Source organism: Sparus aurata, chromosome 20, assembly GCF_900880675.1.
Source record: "Sparus aurata chromosome 20, fSpaAur1.1, whole genome shotgun sequence".
Classification (NCBI taxonomy): domain Eukaryota; kingdom Metazoa; phylum Chordata; class Actinopteri; order Spariformes; family Sparidae; genus Sparus; species Sparus aurata.
In genome coordinates this window covers 21,647,543-21,669,564 of record NC_044206.1, presented here as the reverse complement: position 1 = coordinate 21,669,564, position 22,022 = coordinate 21,647,543, and the positions used below count along the sequence as shown (strand labels likewise).

Genomic DNA, 22,022 nt, shown 5'->3' with positions numbered 1-22,022 from the left:
TAATTTGGGATCTTTGAGGGACTTGAAATACATCAGACAAGCTGCATGAATCCATTTTATACTTTCTTCGGGTTGTTTTTACATTTTAAATCAAGTCCCTAACTACTTAAGTTGTTTTACGGAGAACGCTGCAGCTCTGTTTTGCTGTGAAGCCCCGGAAATGTTTTGTAGACAACCAAAAAAAAACAAACAAAAAAAAACACTTAAAATGGCTCCACAAAGATCGTCTGGTGTAATATGAGTCTTTGAATCCCAAATTAGGCTAGAAAATGTATTTACACACATTCTTAAGGGAAATCTTAGGGAAAATTTTAGGGAAATTAAGAAATCTTCACTGCAGCTGCTAAGCTAAGAGTGGTAGCACGTTAGCAAATGGGGGCACAAGCTGAAGAAGCTGGGAAGTTGTTTTAAACCGTAAAAAAAAGAAAAAAAGAATTAAAGTCTAAACTGGCTTCATACAGCCAATCTGACATAGAGCAAGTCCTTGGAGAGCCCAAATTATTTTCTTTCTTAAGCTAAAATCTTCACTGTAGCTGCTCAGCTAAAAGCGTTAGCATGCTAGCCCAAGTTTTAGCACATATATAATCTCATTTCAAATCAGTTTTAGAATCTCTGGCTTCCTGGTAACTTGTATTGTACTGGATGAGCTGTATGGTATGGAGATATGTTATGTCTTTTTTTTTTCTTCACCTGACATTTGATCAACTGAATTTTCATTTTCGGGTGAACTTTTCTTTTAAAATTAAATTAATTTCCTCCACTTTAATATGCTAATGTTAACACTGGAGAAGCTCAAACTGTTTAAAATCAGTCAGATAAATGTTTTAATCCAGCTCCACGTAGTTTTCATGCCCTGCGGTCAGACATTACACGGGCCCCGATCCGCCGCTGCCGACTGGGACACGACCGCTTCCAGAGAGCACTTGAACGCACCACACCCGCTTTCTTGGAAAAAAAACTTGTGATCAGTTTTGAGAATAAAGAAGAAAAACACGATATTTAATCTCTGAGTCATCCTTTCCTTGGGTCCAGACTACGTGATGTGTGATAGCTTTGCCAGACGGTTGTGAAACGTGTTTCCAGGAAATAGACGGAGACCGAACTGTTCCTTTATGGAGAAAAACAGGAAAACAACAACAACAAAAAAAATCACCTGCGGAGGTTTTTTAATCTCAATCCAGAGCCAAGAGAAGTTTGTACAACTCAGCTGAAAGTTTATAACACCACGTGAGCACGTAGACATTAAAAATGACATGTTTCAACAAGAAAATGAACTTTGAGCGACTCAAACAGTTAAAAGTGTGTTTTTAAAGCAGGAACAACATGAGCGTGAAGTCTGGGAGGAGTTAGAGGACACTGAGTCCAGCTGCTGCCTCCACATCACATCACTACACACCGGGCTGCAGACACACTCAGGACACCCTGACTGACTGTGTGATGAACTGAAAACAGACATGGTGTCTCTCTGCTGATCCTGATCCCGAGGAGATAAAAACCTGCACCACATCTGACACGTTTGTGAACGATGAGAGCAGAAACAGCAGCTCAGACAGAGCAGCTCCTTCCATCGAGCCTGGAGGAGCTGAGATGAAGAGCTGAGTCTGAGGCTGTTCCCCTGCAAAACAAGAGGTGAGAGAAGACTGCTCAGGCTGTTTACTTTGGTCTTTCATGAAGAAGTGTTAATGTTAATGTGAGACACTTTCATTTAAAGGGAGGACAGGTAAAAAGGAGAAACTTCTGTTGGTGAAGTTAAGGAAAGAAAGTTAAACTGGAGGAGAGAAAAAGTCACTTTAGTCATGTGTTGCATTTGTTTTTGTAATTCAAATAAGTTTGAGTAACATGGAAAAATATATATAAAAAAAACCCAGGATGCTCAGGAAAGTGTCCTTATTCTTTCCATGTTCTTCTGTTTTTAGTTTTTAGACCATTTGAGTCACTTTACTTTGTTTATAAATGTGAAACACTTGTATTTAAAGGGAGGACAGGTACAAAGATTCTGTAGGCAAAGTTAGAATAAAGGATAGTGAAGTTAAACTGGAGGAGAGAAAAAGTCACTTTAGTCATGTGTTGCATTTGTTTTTGTAATTCAAATAAGTTTGAGTAACATGGAAATACATTTAAAAAACACAGGATGCTCAGGAAAATGTCCTTATTCTTTCCATGTTAGTCTGTTCTGAGTTTTTTGACCATTTGAGTCACTTTACTGTGTTTATAAATGTGAAACACTTGGATTTAAAGGGAGGACAGGTACAAAGATTCCGTAGGTAAAGTTGCGTTAAACTGTAGGAGAGAATAAAACAGTGACTTTAAAGTTAATCCGACCAATTTTCATCAGTTTTTATGTTGCTTTTGTTGTTGTGGTTAGTTTAAAATCAACAATATGTCACTTTTTACCTCAAAATAACAGCTTCAAACTCATTTTGATGGCTGAGCGTCTTTATCTTCAACCAGGTTTTATGTTGCATTTGTTAATCGCAATTTAAAGTACGTTTTAATAACATTAAAATACAGGATGCTCAGGAAAATGTCCTTATTCTTTCCTCTTTCTTCGGTTCTGATAAGTTGATTTGTTTAAAAGTACAGACTAAGTTCAAGGAGACAACATTTGAGTCACTCTACTGTGTTTTTACTGGGGTAGTGTTAGTAAATGTGAAATACTTCCATTTAAAGGAGGGCAGATTAAAAGGAGCAGCTTCTGTAGGTGGATTAAGAGTAAAGAAAGTTAAACTGGAGGAGAGGAAAAGTCACTTTAGTCTTTTGTTGCATTTGTATTTGTAATTCAAACTATGTTTGATTAATATAAAAACACACATTAAAACACAGGATGCTCAGAAATAGTCCTTATTCTTTCCATGTGTGTCTGTTTTGAGTTTTTTGACCATTTGAGTCACTTTACTGTGTTTATAAATGTGAAATACTTCCATTTAAAGGAGGACAGGTAGAACGGAGCAGATACTGTGGATAAAGTTAAAGTTAAGGATAGTGAAGTTAAACTGTAGGAGAGAATAAAACAGTGACTTTAAAGTTAATCTGACCAGTTTTCATCAGGTTTTATGTTGCATTTGTTGTTGTGGTTAGTTTAAAATCAACATTATGCAACTTTTTACCTCAAAATAACAGCTTCAAACTCATTCTGATGGCTCAGTGTCTTGTTGTTTTAATCAGGTTTTATTTTAAATACATTTTATCAACAGAAATAGACATTTTAATACTGAATAAACACACAGGATGCTCAGGAAAATGTCCGTATTCTTTCCTCTTTCTTCTGTTCTGATTAGTGACTGATTTAAATTTACAGCGTAAATTGCAGGAGACAACATTTGAGTCCCTTTACTGTGTTTTTTGAGGAGTAGTGTTAGTAAATGTGAAATACTTGCATTTAATGGTAGGGCAGGTAAAAAGGAGCAGCTTCTGCAGGTGAAATCAGAGTAAAGAATAGTGAAGTTAAACTGGAGGAGAGGAGAAAGAATGTAGAGAGTGTTTCAAGAAGTTGGCAGCGACTTTTCTGTCTTTAGAAATAATCAGTTTGTTAACGTCTGATGAAAATAATGGTCAGTTTGATCTGAAACAAGTGTCACTGAAATACTAAACAGTCATTTCAGCTCATCATTTTTTAGGACTGGATGATTTTCTCAGATTTATATCTTTACTTTGGGACAGAGCAAACTTTTTAAGGACCTCAACTTGGGCGTACAGTCAAATGTTTTTGTTAGTTTTTCTTCGCTTTTATTAACAAAACTCAAACTAATTAAACACTTTTCAGTTTCACACAGCTGACTGGATAATCAGGAGGATCACTTGATGATGAAAATGATCATCAGGCCTGTCAGCACTCCTTCATTATCTCATCCTGAGGCCCGAGACCCTCTAATGACACCTTTACTTACTTTGATCATGACGATGACACGACTCTATTGATTATAAGATACAATATAGTGTAGAATTGAGTGTTTCTACTGAATGATTACGGCCAGCAGTGTGTCTCGCTGCAGTGTTTCCCCTCCAAACTGTTATATTCAGAGCTGATGTGGTGGAAAAGTCCTACAGGAAGATAATCGTCTTGTTTTGGCGGCCTGACCGGAGTCCCTCACGTCTCTGTGGGTTTTCCTCTGCAGGTGGTCGTCATGTCGCTGTGGATGATCCTCCCCGTCAGCCTGCCGGTCTTCACCATCACTGGAATATGGGTCGTGTAAGTACCTCGCAGTGAATAAACATTTGCTTGAACGTTTGCTGTGGAGAAACTAGGTGGTTTGACGTGTCGTAACTCAGGAGTCCACTCGTCTGTACGTCGGTCTGGTTACACAGGGTGTCTATTATCCCCGCGGCGATCACGCCGACCTCCTCTCACTGTGCAAAGTTCATGAATGTAAAACAGTTTCCTAATTTGGGAAGAGAGAGCGGCGGCTGGCTGTTTGCTCCGCGATTGTTGTCGGGAAAAGTGTCATCCTTGACATTCCTCTCAGCTCGTCCCCTGACACAGCTGCATTCATGACGGAAAAGAGGAATCAGAGCTGTCGGCTTCATCGTCACAGTCTGAAGTGAAACAAGCACTGAAAGTAAAAAGATGTGTTTGAAAACATCCTTAAAGTAATTATTAGATTATTTTTGGGGAACTGTAGATACCTATGTATTGCCTGCATGCTGAATTGGTAGCTAGAGCAAGCAGCCAGTTAGCTTAGCTTAGCATAAAGACTGTAAACGGAGGCAAACTGCTAGCCTGGCTCTCTCCGGGTTTTCTTATTTTCTCGCTCTGTCGCTTTACCGACCCAACATGTGTCTGTCTGACGTCCTGGGAATGAGACTCAACAATCAGCTGTTGTTGTGGTGCGTTCGGGGAACACCTGGGACAAATCCTGCTGATTCTACCTTTAAGTTTGATAGTCTTTGAATTATATTTATATGACATGAGCTTCAGTTAGAAACTTTTATAACTTTTACTTGAATGAAGTGGATGAATCAGTCGTTCTACTGGAGCAGAGGATGTGTGGGATCCACCTCTGAGTCTTCTGACTAAAAGCTTGGATGTTTTTGGCTTCTGCTGCATCGGATGTAACCATGTTTTTGCAGACCGTTCGATAAATAAAACTGTACTCTCATGTAACTCCACTATGTTTGCACTCAAGGGAAGTATAAAGGTCAGCACAGCCATGATTAAATCATATAAACAAATGAATCTTTGTGTTGCTCTGTATCAGGAATCAGATAGTGGACTGAAACTTTCCCCTGCAGGCTCACTATTAGATTTCATGTCATCAGTTTTCGGGGAATCTCCAACAGCAACAACGACAAACCACAAAACTTGCTGTCATGTGCTTGGATGTGGTCTGAATACAGTGAGACGCCTGCTCGCCTCACCTTCACTTCTTCTTCACTTGAGTGTCTCTTCTTCTTCTTCCTTTCTCTCCTCGGTGTGACTCGGATTGCCACAGCCTCCTTTTGTGAGAAGCCCTTTCACACCTTTCTCAAAGTGGTCGCAAAGAATGTTTCACACCGGGTCTCCAAAGCTGTGCCTGTCAGAGACGAGTCTGTAATCCCCCCCCCCCCTCGTTTCAGCAGACCTGTTGTTTTCTTCCGACACGTCGACACCTGTCTGCTCGTGCCTTTGAGCGCTCTGTCGAACGTGACCCAGAGACGGAACTGGAGCATGCACTGATGTTTGTAGAGTTTTCACAGGAAAGAATGGAGATAATAATAGAAACTTAAAATGCTTTGATACCCTCAAAAACACTCGAGGTGTTATCTGCTCAGAGATCACAGAACACTCACACGACCGTCACGTGTCTAATTTCAGTTTTTGCACAGTAAGATTCGTCAGCGGCCTCTCATGTTGATTCCTGCGTATCTTATCTGCGGCACAGTGCGTCTTTGTGTCCTCGTCAAGTCTTTCTCTTGAAGTGTTCAAGTCTCAGATTAGAGTTTGTTGACGTGCCTTTTTTTGTCTGCAGTGCCTTTTGTGCTGCAGCACGGATGCTAACATGCTCACGATGACGACGCTAACATGCTGATATTAAGCAGGTTTAATGTTTACTCTACTGGAAAAAAAACTGCATAGACCAGAACCAAAACCTGCACCAAAACACAACATATGCTGGTCTTGCTGGTGACCAGCAAGACCAGCATATGTTGTGTTTTGGTGCTGGTTTTGGTGCTAGCATGCTAATTTGTTAGCATCCAAAAACAAAGTCATGCGTTTAAACTGAAGCACTGGACAAATTGAAACGAAGCTGTAAAGTCAGGATTATCAAAGGTTTTATTCATCCTGAGGGTCGTTACGTCGCTGAATCTCTCTTTGGTGCCGGACTGTGGTGCAGTGTTGAAGCCTATGAAGAAACACACTAAAACCCAACGCACTGTCTTTATCGTCTGATTTCTGAGGAAGAAATGCCTCCGGAAAATTAAAAAAACACACTTCAGAGAGCAGGTTAACCACCGATTTTGCTCCAAATGGTTGACAGCGCTGATGATATCGCGATCAAGCGAGGGCAGGTCTGAGCAAATGTCACTGATGAGACTGCAGTTATCTGTCGGAGCTTTTCCTAAACACAATCAAAGGGGGGCGAACAACGCGTCGACAGAAACAATCAGTGGTTCACCTGCTGCTCTGAAGTGCGTTCTTTCATTTTCTGGAGGCATTTCTTCATCAGAAGTCAGACGATGTTGATGAGTTAGGAGTCAGTCTGGCACCAGGGTGAGATTCAGTAACGTAATGACCCGTCCTCGATGATGGACGGAGGTAAAGTCAGTCATGTTAGGGTAGAATTTAGCCGTCATCGCCGTCTGACAGAAAATAAGGTGACATGAAAAGCGACAGATTTCACACAGAAAGCAGGTAGATGGTGAATGACTGGTTCGAACACAGGACTTTAACCCAGGACAGCAGGCTGAATCTAAAACTCAATGTTGACCTCATATTTTCAGACTGAATTGACCTATTTTCCTTTTAGATACACAAGCACATTCAGTTCTCAGTCACTGTTAGTTTGGTTTAGGCAACACAGCTACTCGAGGAAACTTTAAATGAGACCCTTTTTTTTAACCTCGTGTTAGGATGGCAAACTTCTCCCATCATCAAAATGATTTGGAATCCTTTTAAGTCTTTGTTCAGATATTTCACCAGATAAGTTCATCATCAAAGTCAAAGGGATTGTTCCTCTGGGAATCATGAACCACTTCATTCAACAGAAGAGATATTTCAGTCTCGACCAAAGTGTTGCAGACGCCGACAACGTGAACGTCTGCTGCTCCCAGAGTGCTAACATCTAAATTCATGGTGTGTTTGAGTGTAATGAATGATCTCAGGCTTGTAGCCAGCCGTGTGTGTGTGTGTGAGTGTGTGAGTGTGTGTGTTGAGGCTGTTATTGTGTAGTTGACAGATTTAAAAGCGTCAGAGCCGGTATGACGAAGACGAACGGCGTCGGTCTGCGATAGAAACACTGTTTTTAATTCATGCGACACCAAATATGTTGTGACGCGTGGCGGCGCTTTCAAGTGCTTGATTTCTTTAAGTCAAACAGAGCGTCTGTCATTGCGAAGCTCGTTTATTCTCCGTCCAGCAGCCGCGTTGAATGAGTGTAACGTAGATTTACGTCCTGATGGTATCAGAGTGTCCTGTGTGTTTCATGTCTTGTTCAGTTCTCTCACCACAGATTCTTCTCTTCTTCTCTAATCTCACAGATATGCGATGGCCCTGTACAACCAGCACGTCTGCCCCGTGCACAACTGGTACAGCACACACACACACACACACACTCACACACACACACATCTATCAACCAACCACGTAACCGCACAGAACATCATGTCTCTATTTTAACATATTATTGTATCTGCTCTCATCATGATGACCCAAAAGGCAAAAGCTTCGTCATCTCAGCCCATCACGTCAGCAGAAATGTTCATTTCAGGGTGTCAATACTTGATTTTAAAGCATTTATGGATTGGTACCGATGACGTGCCAGTTTTATCCTGCATCCCTGGTTTTTAACACAGCAAACTCATTTTCCAATGTCCGAAATGTTCCTGTTTCTGCTGTCTGCACTCGAACAGGAAGCCGGCGTTTTATATTGATTTAGGCTGCGGAAAAGCTCAATTTCTGGTTCTGAGAAACAGCAGCTTAGCGTGGACCGACGGCCAAAACAGAGAGAAGAAACCAGCTTTTTTTCCAAAGCAGTGTGGAGTTACTCTCTGCGCTCCTGTTAATGTGCACAAAACTCCCAAAGACTCAGTCACCGATTGTGAATAACTCGCAGATGCCCGCAGGGGGGGGAGAGCTGTGAGAACCGCCTGAGCGAAAACACTTTCTCAGCTGCTGTGTTTGTGTAGTATGATTTGAGGAAAAGCTCATTCACAGCGAGCTCGCTTTGAGCTTATTTTCTCAGCCCCGCACCTCCTGACAGGTCTGTCGGCCTTAATTCAAACATAACGAGGCTTTAGACGGAGGAGGAGCGGAGGGATGGAGATAGGGAGGGGACGTAAAGAAAATAAAGTGCTGTAAATGTTGACACAAGACGGGAATGTGTTAAGAAAGAGTGTGTGTGTGTGTGTGTGTATGTGTGTGTGTGTGTGTGTGTGTGAGAGGAGGATTTTGGTGCAAACAGATCGGTTTAAGTGGAAGACGACGGGATTTAAAGTCGTGTCAGAGCTGCAGCTGGATTTCTGTCTGATATCGACTGACTCGCGTGGAATGTGAAACATGATTTAAACCACCTGAGTGTTGCTGTTACCTTCCCGGCTGGTACAGGAAACATAAATACGCCAAAGTGCACCGAACAAACGGCTGCAACACAAAATTAAATCTTTGTTCACCCGTTCGTTTAAATCAGGGCTCTACGATCTGATATATTATTCTTTATGATCTGAGCTGACAGACTGAAAGGTTGTGCAGGAGGTTAGTAGATTATTTTAATTTGGGATTCTCGTACCATTTTGTGTCGTAACAATACAAAAGTGCCAGTTTTTGGCCGGTGATCGTCCATCAAGTTTTGGAAAAATGGAAAACACCCCGAGTACAATAATCATGCAATCAGTGTTTTAAGATTTTAAGAGATTCGTGGACAAAGTTTGAGAGAAATAAACCAGAAAAAGTTTATTTGATCTTTGACTTCGACTCGTGAGAAGTGGCAGAAACAAGCTTTATGTTTAAATGCTGATCAGTGTAGATTAAATGTAAAAATGTAAAATACACATTGTTGTTCATTAAGTCTAGACGTCATCTGATACATTTCTGTCACACATTTCTAGAAAAAAACACAATTAAAGGCCACTAGTATCAACATTTTTAGCGTATTTTTTCCTTCAATCAAGGAGGAAATTCAAGGTCAAGTTAAAACGTTTGCACCAGTTTCCGGCTTGTCAGCACGACTACAAAAAAAAACTACACAACAGATTTCCAGACGCTGATGGAGGACGAGTCTCAGCCCAGATTAGACACCGTTAACATTTGGTGCAGATCCTGATAAAGGGACTGATCCAGGAATGAATCCTCACTTTCTGTAACATTGTGAGGTTTTTCAATACACTCTTTCAAGTGTCTTTCAACATTTTCATCCACGTCTCAGGGAATAAATGAAGGATCTTGATTAAAAAGATCAGGTGCATTTACATCTTTTACTTCATTATGATTCGTGAAAGCAGAAAAAAAGTGTCTTGCGATCGCTTTTTAAAGATCAGCTCATTTGATTTAAACCCATTTCCATTTTCACAATAATTAAAAACTCTGCTGTAATCCTCAGGTTTGATCGCTGTAATGTAGAAATGTCCTCCTTTGTGTGGACTGTGATGTTTCATCCGGGTTAAAATGGAAAACCTTTATCACAGTTTGGTCTTCACATTAGCACGCGCAGTGAAACGTCTAACTTTATTGTTAAACAGCGATTTAACTCAAAATTATCGTGGGTTAATTTTCCACCGCTGTGTGCGTAAATCTCCGCACACGATGCTCCAAATGTGTCAAACATTCACAGAGAATGAATGTTTACTTTAGATTTATTATGCACAGCTGATGTGAAAGTTCAGCCTGAGACTTTGAGCTAATTTTAGTGATTCCAGCTCGATTTTTCAACTTTTAACCTGTATTATCCTTCAGTGTGTTCATGTTCATGTGTGTGTTTCCAGGCTTTATAACGAGTCCTGTGAGGAGCCTCTTCCCCTGCAGAGGGGTCCCGTCCTGTGCTGCACGCTGGACAACATCCCGCTCATCAGGTCAGTGATCTCACCTCTGCACAGTGGTTTTAATCATTTTGCAAACCGCTGCTGCGTGTTTACCTGTTATGTAACGATCGCGGCGGTTCTGCTGCCTGAACGTGATCTTCAGTAAACTAAACAATGGCACAGTGTTGACTATGAGTCGCTGCCATCGGTGTCGGTTCCTACAAACCCTCTGAAACTCGACAGATCACATAATGTACGAACGGCGCGGAGATCGAATGCTGCGGTCTGCGGTTTCCTCCCGGTCGTTTTTTATTTGCTCTGCTCGGTCTGGTTTCATTTCAGCCTCTTTTTTAAGATTCTCTTTGTTGAAATACTGAATCAAAACAGCAAAGAGAAAAACACAAAAGCATGCCGGTGGACATTGTGTTTCACTTGGCAGCGCAGCCTGTGGTCAGTGAAAAACTTTGTCCTGGGTCAAGAGACTGAGGGACAAAATGTGAAATATTAGACTGTTGAATATTGTGCATGCACCAATTTACAATAATCTAGCGGTGATTTAATATGTCTGGAAAAACACCCTGGTCATTTTTTTTACATAAAAATCCCTTGTTCATCAGAATACAGTACAAAAAAGATCTCATTCAACCCCCTGTGAGGAATATTTGTGAACGATTGGGATATTATTGTGTGTTTAAACAGGCAGCGTTGGTGCAGTATGCTGTCACAAACAACGAAAGAAACAATTTAACATTTGAATTCAATGCCGAATTTGCAAGAAGGCACAAGTGATTTAGATTTTATCAAAGCTGTGTGGCGAAGTTTAAAAAATGTCTGCTTGCTCAGCAACAACTCTTAAAAACGCACATTTTTCAAAGGGAGTCTGGTGATATCGCGGTTGCGAGTTCAATGGTTGGATGAGTTGAAACTGAGTGTGTTCGAGAACATCTGCTGCAACATTTGCAGGTTTAGGGACATTATCCAACCTCCTGTGTGGAACATTATGCATTCAGAGTAACAATTCAGATGTGATGATGAAAACCTCCAGAGTCTCCTGGAAATGTTTGATTTACGTACCTTGAAAGTACTTAAAAGTGCTTGAATTTGACTCTGGTGATGTTACTTGCTACATAACCCACTTTTTTTGATCATTACCACTCAAATGCCAAACAGTTTGTACGATCACGATAAGTCAGATGAATGTGTTGTGTTTCTTCTCTGGTTGTTCTCTCTGACAGTCGGTGAGCAGCTGCTCTGCAGAGTTTGTTGTCGGATGAGTCCACACTTGCCCGGCTGAGGCTCTGAGTCGTAGGGGGGAGGTCGACCTCCTCGCCTCGACAGGAAGAAGAGCTTTTGTTGTGTGCAGTGGATCCTTCGGCGCCCTTTGAAATGTCGCCACACTGAGTCGAGAAATGTAAACAACAATTGGTGATCAAGAGGTTTATGTTGCCGTGGCGCCGACTTAATTTCCCGTCTTGAGTTTGAATCTCTCGCGATTCTTCTGACTGACAGAAAAACATCTCGCTGTCAGTCTGTCCCCGGCCTCCCAGCACGACTTTCCATTTATAGACGGTTGTTTCTCTGCTTTCCAGGGAAAAAATGTTGCTGTGCTTTTTATACGACAGAGTAAGAACACATGTAAGGCCGCGCTGCCATTTCTGGATCCTCCGTGGAGGTCGCGGATGTGATCTGAACCTGACTGAACTTGCACTTTGGCCCACTGAGCCTGGACGCCGGCCGACACTAACGACCCCCTCCTCTCCTCCCCTCTCCTCTCTGTTTTCTCTGCAGTAAATGTGGAACTCTCCCGCCTGAAAGCTGCTTTTTCAGCCTGATCTGCAGCACCGGCTCCTTCATGGGTGAGTGTCAACACAGCAGCATTCAGACGGAGAACGTGCCTACCTGCGCACACATTCAGCCAACATGCAGCCCCGGGTTGAACGAGGCTCTGTGCACTCACGACTGTCAGGCTTGTTTTCTCAGCTGTAAGCGGCTCCAGCCAAGTCCCTGTTACCCAGAATCCACTGCCAGGTCCCGCCTCTGAGGGGAAAATGTACGGGATGCCATGAATGGTGCATTTTTAAACCTCAGGAGCATTCACCTTCTGACCGAGAGGGCAACGACTCCCTAAAAAAAACCTTGTGTAAACCATTTATTTTGGGTGTTTGACTCCTGCCCTGTGTGCATAGTTGTCAATATGTATTTACTTTCTCTGTTTGCGTTATAAAAGTTTGACAGGAAGCCGAGGAGTTTCTCTCCAGGTGTTTACCGTAGTAGGCGTTGGTCAACTTGGATGTTTTAACTTTCACTGCAGAATGTTTATTTCCAAAGTAGAGAGCGGCTGACTCTCTTGGACAGTTGACTGAGTCATCCTGATGAACTCTGCCCTGATTTTCTCCCCAGATTTTGCAGCCAAACATCAGCTAACAGTCGTGAAATGCTCGAAAAGAACCTGTTCAAGACGTGTTGTCCAATCAAGAGTGATTTATAATTTATACTTCAGGACATCCACACCCACGTCAAGAGACAGCCGTCAAAGAGAGGGAGGAAATGATCTGAATCAGATGTTAGAACCATCCAACAGCTACGTCTGAAGAAGCAGACTGGCAGTTTACATCAGAGAGCAGAGAACAGTGATGTGCGTGGAGCTCCAGCTTCTCTCCCCGAGTTAATGTTCAGTCCTTGTCTCTGCCTCTGTTGGTAATTCGTGAGGTCAGAGAGCGGTTTAATGTCGGCGTCTCCGTCACACTCAACTCTGCGCATCACGCTGCGGTGAATGGTTAAACCTTGACGCGAGAGTCCTGACCTGACGGAGGCTGCGCTGTTTTTGTTTTTTTTGTCCTCTCTTCAAACGCCGAGTGAATTTGTTTGACCTCTCACCAGGACACACCTGCTTCTTACGACTTTCCGAGGAAAACATTGGAATTCAAGGGACGTTTTAACGAGCCCGTAAACCCGTGGCAGCTCAGGGTTTATTCTGCGTCTGCTGTATATCTCAAACCCAACGAGCGTCCTGCCACCCTTCACGACTTCACATAACCACGAAGCAAGATTCAGCATTTAGTCATAACTCTAAGGAATGTTGCATAATCTCCTTTTTGTATAAAAACACTTTGTACTTCTGTCAGCGAGCCTCATTAGTTACTGTTGGGAGGTGATTTGGCAGGCTTGTGTCGTTTGGCCACGCTGTGCTGCAATCTGTCAAAATGTGCACATTTTTGAACGGCGTACAGCAGCGAGAACAGCGTGTCGACAGGCGGGGATGTCGTCAACTCCTCTGAGACCTGCTGGTTACTCTGAAGGGCCAAGAGTCAGGTCAGATAGTAACGGAGGAGGTCATGTGGGGTTCAGATGACAGCAGGGCTTCAGCTAACAGTTATTTTCAGGAGAATTTGGCCTAAAAAGTCAGAAAATAGTGTCAAAAAACACTTTTTTTTTGTAAAATGTTTACACCACCCCTCTCAATCTGTGGGCGGCTGTGGCTCAGAGGTAGAACCAGTGCCTCGTTATTGGAAGGTCGCTGGTTCAGTTCCCCTGTTCTGCATGTGGAAGTGTCCTCGGGTAAGATACTGAAACCCAAACCTCTCCTGATGGGCTGGTCGGCACTTTGCATCCCTGCTGGAAAAACCAGAAAGACCAGCACCAAAACACAACATATGCTGGTCGTGCAGCCAACGCCATCAGTGTATGAATGTGTGTATCATTTACTATAAAATGCTTTGGACAAAAGCGTTGCTAAATGCCGTAAACGTGAAGTGTTTAGCTGAGGCATCAGAATATTAAGGGTCCGTGCAAACACAGCGACTGTGAGCATGCTACCGTGCTAGCATTAGCATTCAGCTCAAGCATACAACCACTTCATGGCTGCAGACTCATCGTCTTCGTTTGAAACTGTTGTAAACTTTCGATTAACGTTCACAACAGTCGTGTGTCGATCGACTAATGAGGTGTGCGATAGTTTCAGCTCTAATCTGAAAGTAAGAAATCTCCCCAACATCAAAAGCTTTTCCCGTTATTTTATCCCGCTCACATAAACAATACCCGGCTTGTGTTTGCGAGGCGGTTTGTTTCACTCTTAGGTGTGGTGTGAGCTGAGATCACAAAGTCTGCGAAACACTTACACACAACCAGAACCCCTCCCAAAGAAACAAGGAGTCTTATCTCAGCGTCCGCCCGATCATCAAACAAACTGACCACTGTGTTTCGCGGCTGGACCGACAACACGGGCGCGAAAACAGTCGCTCCGTGTCGTTTTTGCGGCGTGATGAGCGCCAGATGTTGAACGGCGTGAGAATCAGATGGAGGAGAGGACGAGAGCAGTGTGAGGCTGCTTTGATGAGAGCGGATTAATAAACAGACGCTCACATCTGCAGCGTTGTCGCTGAACGCTAAAAGGAGAGTAAAGGTCTCTCCTGTGGACGTGATGCATTTGCTGCATTTTGGTTGGCAGCGTTATATTCTAGGGTGGTGCATCCTTAGAAGTCCTCACTGCATATTTTCTTAACAGGACAGACTTGAGTGGAAACTGCAGCTTGACTCGTTTGCCTTTCAATTATCCCGACGTTTGTTTAGCTTTGTTTATCTTAACTGAACCCGGTGAAACCAAAAGCCTCTCTATACACCTTTAGTTTTATTTAATTGGGGTCTTGAGAGGTTGTAAAAGCATATTTCAGTTTCATTACCGCCTGAAGAAGCTTTACAACCCCAGTATTTGGCAGTCACTGTAAATATATATATCTATTTTGTTTATATTAATGTGGGTCAGGGCTGGTTTGTGCCAGTTCCACCACAAGCAGAACTGAGTTGTGTGCCTCTGAAAGAAACTTCAGACTCTGTTGTGTTTGTTTCTGGATGCAGAGAGTCACCATGGAGTTGTTTTTATTCTGTCTAGAAAAGAAAGATCTGTAACAAGAGCAGAAAGTAGGAAAAGAGTTGAACTTCGAACAGGAGATACGGTTTGTGGTGTGGACACAGTGTGATGAAACATGTCGTCCTCTCTCCTCCAGTGATGCTGATCGGCCTGCTGCGCTACGCTCACGTCATAGAGAAGCACCAGAACTGCGTCCTCAACACGGCCGGACTCTCCACCGCCTGGATCTGCGCCGCCGGGCTCATCATGGTGGGAAACTTCCAGGTAATCACTCTCTGATCGGAGCCATTGATCGCTGGAGAGCTTCAGGACTTTGTCCTGATAGTATTTGGTTTAGAGGTGGATCGTCAGCTGACACACGCGGCACAAGAACAACAAAGACAGCACAGATGTGTCATCATGTTGACCTTTACTCTGATTAATCAATCAGGAGTGAGAACAGCAGCAGTCTTTATTCTTTAAGTCACTTCTTTACTGGATTTATTGTTTGTGTCTTGATGGATATTGACGATATGACAAAGTTTGAACTACGTCGGCCATTTTACGTCTCCAAGTTCACCAATAATTAGTAATAGAAGAAGGCTATTAGTGCAGGTTACTTTTGTTTTAGCCTCAGCAGCGACATCTATCACTCTGTGATCCACCTCTTTGGTCTGGACTGAAATATCTCAACAACAACAGGACGGATTGCAGTGAACTGATTGAGGTTGACATGGTTTTAGTGAAATCTCTCAATTATGGACGACTTCTTGTTTCCCTCAGGATGAATTGTAAAAACTCTTAACTTTACACCTACTGTCAGGTCTAAATTTGTTCATTACACTTCTGCAAAAACTTTGAACTTTGAAAAATTTTTCTTTATGCTGCAACTTTCCGCTTATGGTTGAACTTTATATGTTCTGCTTAGGTTTAAGAACACTTGCTTAGGGTGAGGAAAACATCATTGTTTGGCTTAAAATACCTGATTTGGTCGTGACGATCTCAGATGGAGAAGGCCGATTCGCCCTGAAAAATAGAAATTTAAAGTTGGGAATTTCCGCAGACGCGCTTAAAAATATCCAATGTGACTCGAATGGCGTTTGGCAGCTTTGTTGGGCTGGTATAGCGCCATCGTCTTCCCCTCCACCTCCTGATGTGCCACATTTGGTGCAAATGCCGACCTTGGAAGTATCTGTGGTGTGTTAACATTTTTTGCTGGCGACTGCATTTGCAAGCTTTGCTCTAAAAGAGGAGCACTGTGCTGGTTTCTGGTCTCACTTATGTGTCGTCTAGTGTTCGTACATAATGAACACTAGAAGGTGGCAGAGTAGAAGACTGTACACAGAGAGACTCTCAGGTCGTTCAGCCCCGGAGCTATATCTGGCCCCTGATGATTTATTTTCAATAGAAAAGTGTCTTTTCTTTGTAATCAGTTTGGTGTCAGTACAGTCGTTCTGGGATGATGAAATCAAAGTGAGAGAGAACGAGAAAATGGAAATTATGAAACTAAAACGTCCCAAAGGACGAGTTACTTAACAACCTTACTTCACATCCAACGTCCTGTTTAAAGGACACAATAAGAAACCTTAAATAAATAAATCAAGGATCAATTATGTAAAAACAATCAAATGACTGATTACATAGAAAAAAGTTACATAATTTCTTACATAATTTCCAAACAGTGTTCACCCACAGAGACAGATTGTTATCTCGCTGCTGCATTGTGTCGCGGATCACAAGAGCTTTTGTTTGAGACCGAGGTGGATGTTTGATCCTGCAGGTGAAGCCGAGCCAGCAGGGTTCTTCTGATCAGAACAATTTTAACTTTGGAAAATATCAATCCAGTTATTGTGCTAGATGAGACTTTACATGGTTTACTGGTCAGTGTCATGGCAACTGACACACAAACAGTGTGGAGGAGACGGTGAAGCGATCCGACCATCCTGCTTCTCTTTAACCAACGATCACACAGATACATGAACGCACTAAGTAATTTACTGCCAGGCTCAGTTGCATTGTGGGTAATGTAGGCAGCAGGTTTTAAGCTCTGGACTCGCTATCGTCACTTTTAAAACAATGGACTGAATCGACAGAGCAGAACCAGAGAGATCACACGTTCTTTATTCCATGCTTTCTTCTTCATGTTCATAACATGATGACTACATTACCCACAATGCAACTCAGTGAGTGATATCACTGTCAGATGACATGCAGCTTCCTCAAAAGACCTGCAGTCACACAAAGAATTGGTGGAGTTGCCCTTTAAATGTCAAAATCACCAGTTTATTGATCTTTGTGGCTTAAATTAGAGAAACCAGCTGGATTTTGTCACCAGCTCGTCTTGAAGGCAGAATCTGATCTGATCACAGGTCTGCTGGTTGAATAACGCCGGGCTGCGTCTCTGATGTGTTCTCCCCTGCAGCCTCACAGCACTTTGTAGAGCGTCCAAGCAAATCTCGTTTGATCCTGTGTTTGTTCTGTCTGACGGCCTCTCCGCGGTAGTCCGATCCCAAGAACAAGATGATTTGGCCGCGTGTCGCGTGTCTACGTGTCTGCGTGTTCCCGCTGTCAGAACACGGCTCAGTTTAAGGAGGGGTTCTTCTGAAAAGAAGCTTGCCGTGATCGGGTCACCTTTTGTGCTGAACCGTAGCCGCACTGGTTTGAAATAACTGTTAGAAACAGATTTACAGCAGAGAAGAAGAGCTGCGGGACGTGTTCGCACATGTACGCAGAGGCACAGGCTGCTCATACAGGCCGACACCTGCACACATCCAGTCCGCTGCTGAGAGTTTTCATGGCCTCAGGTGCTGAACACGAGTTAACTGAGCGTTTTTAACAGGAACGTAACTCAGCGTCTTTACCTGACATGTGTTTCGACATGTGCAGCGGTGCAAAGACAATGAGTGCATCGTTATTTGGGAATACTGGGAAGTACTGACGATTTTAACTTTGCTTTTCTTGAAAGATGGTCGCAAAATGTCCAAACGGTCGCTGAAATGACCGTGTTTTGTCGGGTTCAGACAGGAAGTGAAGCGTTGTTTCCAGCCGCCACAAGCATCCCTGAACATAATATGACACTAACAGATGAGACGATATGTTTTAACTTATTCTGGCGGCTCGGCTGAGTGATGAGCAGATAGTGTTCAGTGTCTTTTTAGAGTTTTTCTCACTGGAAACAGCTTCCTCGCTCCAAGAGGGCGAAAAGAACGAACCAAACCCGTTGAAAACGTCTTCCACCGCTGGACACACGTGTCTGTGTAACGTTACATCCATCAGACCTGTTTTGGATGTAAGTGCTAACACTCGGGCCCGTGTGTGTTGCTGTCGGAGGTCAGTGTCGGAGTGTGTGTGAAGCAGCTGTCTCAGATTCCTCCAGCTCTGTTTCCACATGTTCGGGCCCCTCTAACTACATCACGGTGCACACACTGAACAGTTCATCCTCGGCGGTCCATCTTCAAACTCACCCACCAGTGTTTAAGGGTGGTCCTGCTCTTCTTTCTGATTGGCTGCAGGGCCTACCTCCCTGTTTGCGCTCAGCCTAACGTAATGAACCTCAGAGTAAACATGGCAGCCGCGAACGAACGTGACGCCACATCTGCCGAACGATAAATATCCACGCAGACACGAGCGCCGCTGTTTACACGTCGGTGATGAAGTGTTGATGTTGACTCAGAGTTTTAGGAAATCATGAATGAGTTCGCCAAGTAGACGCACTGTTTCACATCAAGTATGTTTTGGTCTCTTCAGTGGTTATATTGACTATTTGACCACACAAGTAGTTTGAGGGATTAATTGTCTTTCTGGAGCTAATTATTATCTTTATTACGGATTTGGTGACTGTTCTATATAGAGAGAGGGTCGTAGAGATGTCACAGTACCTTTTATCAACCCGACATCACGTCGTCTCTTTCGTGTCGGAGGTGAAAATAGAGATGATTTTGCTGTAAATTGGTGTCATTACAGTTTTTGTTCCCTCCTCTTCCTCGCTCCTCATCTCGTGCTGTGCCGGAGCAGATCGTCCTGTCCTGCGAACGTCTGTGTCGGATGATATTGTAACAACAATCGTCCGCAGTGCCACTGTTACCTCACTGTGTTTTTGTATTTTGAGAAAGAGGTCAGCTCACCTGGACCAGAGACAGCTCGTGTGAGAAACCTCGGTTAAAGATGATAAAGATGAATAAATAATCAGAATTTGTGACTCACTGATCTGATTCAAAGAGCCTTTAGAGGCAAAGCAGCGTTTTTAACTTAATGCTAACGTGATGGTGTTTAGCAGGAATAATCTCCACCATGTTCGCCTCACTTTAGCATGTTAGCATTAGCAGCAGACGAAAAGACAGCTGAGGCCGGTGGGAAAGTCTGCGTTGGGAGTCTCCAAAGATCAGGAACCATCAAACTCTGGCATGTTGGTTGCACAAGCCTCTGGGGACCATGAACGTCAGCACAAATGAGCTGCGACCGATGGCGATCAGTCCAGTAGTTGTTGAGATATTTCAGTCTGGACTAAAAAAGGAAAAACAGACCGACATGTGAAAGGCTGTGGATAAAACAAGGTGCCTCAGGCGACTAACAGCAACATTTTAAGTGTTTCTTGTGTTTTTTTTTTTTTTTGTCCCAGGTGGATTTTGCTAAAGTGCTGCACTACGTTGGCGCCGGCGTGGCGTTCCCCTCCAGCATGCTGTTTGTGTGTCTGCAGTCGGCTCTGACCTACAGACTGGCCAAAACCCAGGACGAGTACCGGATCGGTCACGTCCGAGTGGGGATGACGCTGCTGGCTCTGATCGCCCTGGTGCTCAGTATCCTACCAACGTGAGGCTGCTGGTGTCGTCCTTTTATAATCGTTCAGAGTCGTGAATGTTTAGAAAAAGCTTAATTTTTACTGTTATGTTTTCCATCTTAGGTGTGTGCTTAAATTTGAATATATACCTGAAAAGAAAATAGAAATCTGATCCAAACATACAATCAAATTAAATATAAATAGCTGGTGAAATGAACAATATGACAATATACATTTACTGCGGCGGGCAAAATGTAATTATGTAAACTTTATATTTCATCTTAAAGGCCTCGATAGTCTGAAAAGTTTTGGTTTATGTTCCCTGAAAACTGTTCAAACCCTGAAAACAGTCTCCCCAAATATTTTAGGTACTTGTCTCTCTTGTTTTGTGAGTTTTAGGCTGTAAGATCCATCAAATTTATGACTTTATGAAGAAGACATTTCTAAAAATTCAGCTTCCAACTGTAGGTACAGACAGAGTAACTCCCTGAACTTTAAGGTGATCTAACATCTGGTATTATAAAAGGTTTGGAGGAGCACCGGTGTGTTTCTGTTTGCTTGTGTGATCTCGGCTGTGACTTTGTTGGCCGTCCAAACTCTGTGATGCTCCGTCGACCTTCCAGCATGTTGAGATGTTATCAGTGTAAACTGAGCTACATCGCCCCCCGCTGGAGAAAATACAGTTTAACATCCCTCTGTGAGAGACGAGCAGGACTTAAAACAAACCTCCACCCTCCGGACTTTTAGACTTTTGGACTTTTGTACAGGACTGCAGCAAATAACTACGTCTGTTATGGATTCATATGGAATCATCTGATTATTGTTATCTCTAATTTATTCAACATCAACGACTACTCAACCGTTTAAACTGTTTACAAAAACATCATGATGTATAAACTCTTAATGTATTTGTGCAGGGACACACATATATCAGTCTGATATTGGTAAATGAAGAAAAACATCCATCTTTGTTCGCCACAGCTCAACATTCGTACCCGCAGGTCTGCATAAACTGCAGCCTATAACTTCTTTTTGAAATACAAAGGTGTGAAGTTATCGATTGTCGAAACAATAGACCGGAGCTCCTGTTCACAAATCTTAAAACAAAACAAAAAATCAAAACTTGGTCACATTCCACCGCCGACAACATCAAAAGTAAAGTAATGGTTTCTACACCCTCGTACAGATGTTTTGGATTCGGGAGAGACTTGGTGTTTCGTGCCTCGCCTCCTCTCTCCCGCTGTGCCGCCATTGTTCTCCTTAACTCTGATCACCAGGTGGAGTTTTCTTCTGCCAGGAGAGCTTCGCCCTGCAGCACGCCTCCGCCATCTTTGAGTGGGTCTACTGCATGCTCATCATGATCTTCTACGGGACGTTCGCCTTCGAGTTCGGGGGCATGTCGGGGGACACCCTGATGGTCCTGTCCAGAGGAGGAGGCGTGTCGAGCTTCTCCGAACACAAGACGGAGGTCGGCTCCAGCCACCGCCAGCCGGAGAGCTTCTCGATGCTGAACCGGGCGTGAGCACCGCTGGAGGTCAAAGGGCGACACATGGAGACACTGATGTTGTTGTGTATCGCCCGGACGCTGCAGATCCTCACGCGCACCGTTGCACGCAGCCGCGACCAAAGACTGACAGACGTTTGCACAGTAACGTAGCTGGAAGTGCCTTTTTTTTCCTGAACACAAAGGCAGCAGAGAGTCACACATGTGCACACTCACGCACGCAGGCCTCTGTTTGTTTGAATCCTCCCAATGAAACAATCGCTCTCTGAACTCCCGTCGTTTTATCAGATCCTCAGAAGTCGCTCCTCGCTGGGCTGAGAGCTCGGACACCGAGCTCGTTATTGTTTTCTACTCAGGAAGTTTTGTTGCATAACCAGCTCGCGCTCTTCACCTCCCGTGCAGGTGAAGGTGTCCAAAAACATTCCGACAGTAGATGAAAGTTGCTCCGTGCCAAGAATAATGTGTTTCTTTAAATGTCTGTCGGACCATTTTTACTGCGAAGTTTCTCTTGTGATTGGAGTTATAACAGTAGATGTTTCATATCGCTCAGATAAGCTCTGTTGTATATTTCTTTTGTATCATTCAGCTCTCTGCCAAAGACTTTCTGTCATTCTCAGACAGTTTTAACGGGACCAAGTTATTCAGTAAGGATGGATGTTGTCATGCTGTATTTGATCATATTAAGAAAAACCTTTATAAGAAAATAAAGTACGCAGAAAACAAAACAATAAGGAGGATTTGCCAAA

The 22,022-nt window shown here is 43.2% G+C and overlaps 1 protein-coding gene across 1 annotated transcript; it reads left to right on the top strand.

Annotated features, from left to right (window-relative positions):
* Positions 1 to 1,301: 1,301 nt before the first annotated feature.
* Positions 1,302 to 22,007, top strand: LOC115571618 (transmembrane protein 150A-like). Its single transcript, XM_030401097.1, has 8 exons — positions 1,302 to 1,629; positions 4,116 to 4,189; positions 7,675 to 7,722; positions 10,114 to 10,200; positions 11,938 to 12,005; positions 15,153 to 15,280; positions 19,614 to 19,791; positions 21,050 to 22,007. The coding sequence occupies exons 2-8, from the start codon at positions 4,125 to 4,127 to the stop codon at positions 21,292 to 21,294; spliced, it is 819 nt and encodes a 272-aa protein (XP_030256957.1). The 5' UTR covers positions 1,302 to 1,629; positions 4,116 to 4,124; the 3' UTR covers positions 21,295 to 22,007.
* Positions 22,008 to 22,022: the final 15 nt, after the last annotated feature.

Coding starts and splice junctions, on each gene's coding strand:
- LOC115571618 (XM_030401097.1), top strand. CDS start 4,125: ATGTCGCTGTGGATGATCCTCCCCGTCAGCCTGCCGGTCTTCACCATC. Junction 4,190..7,674: donor ATCACTGGAATATGGGTCGT/GTAAGTACCTCG, acceptor CTAATCTCACAG/ATATGCGATGGCCCTGTACA. Junction 10,201..11,937: donor GACAACATCCCGCTCATCAG/GTCAGTGATCTC, acceptor TTTTCTCTGCAG/TAAATGTGGAACTCTCCCGC.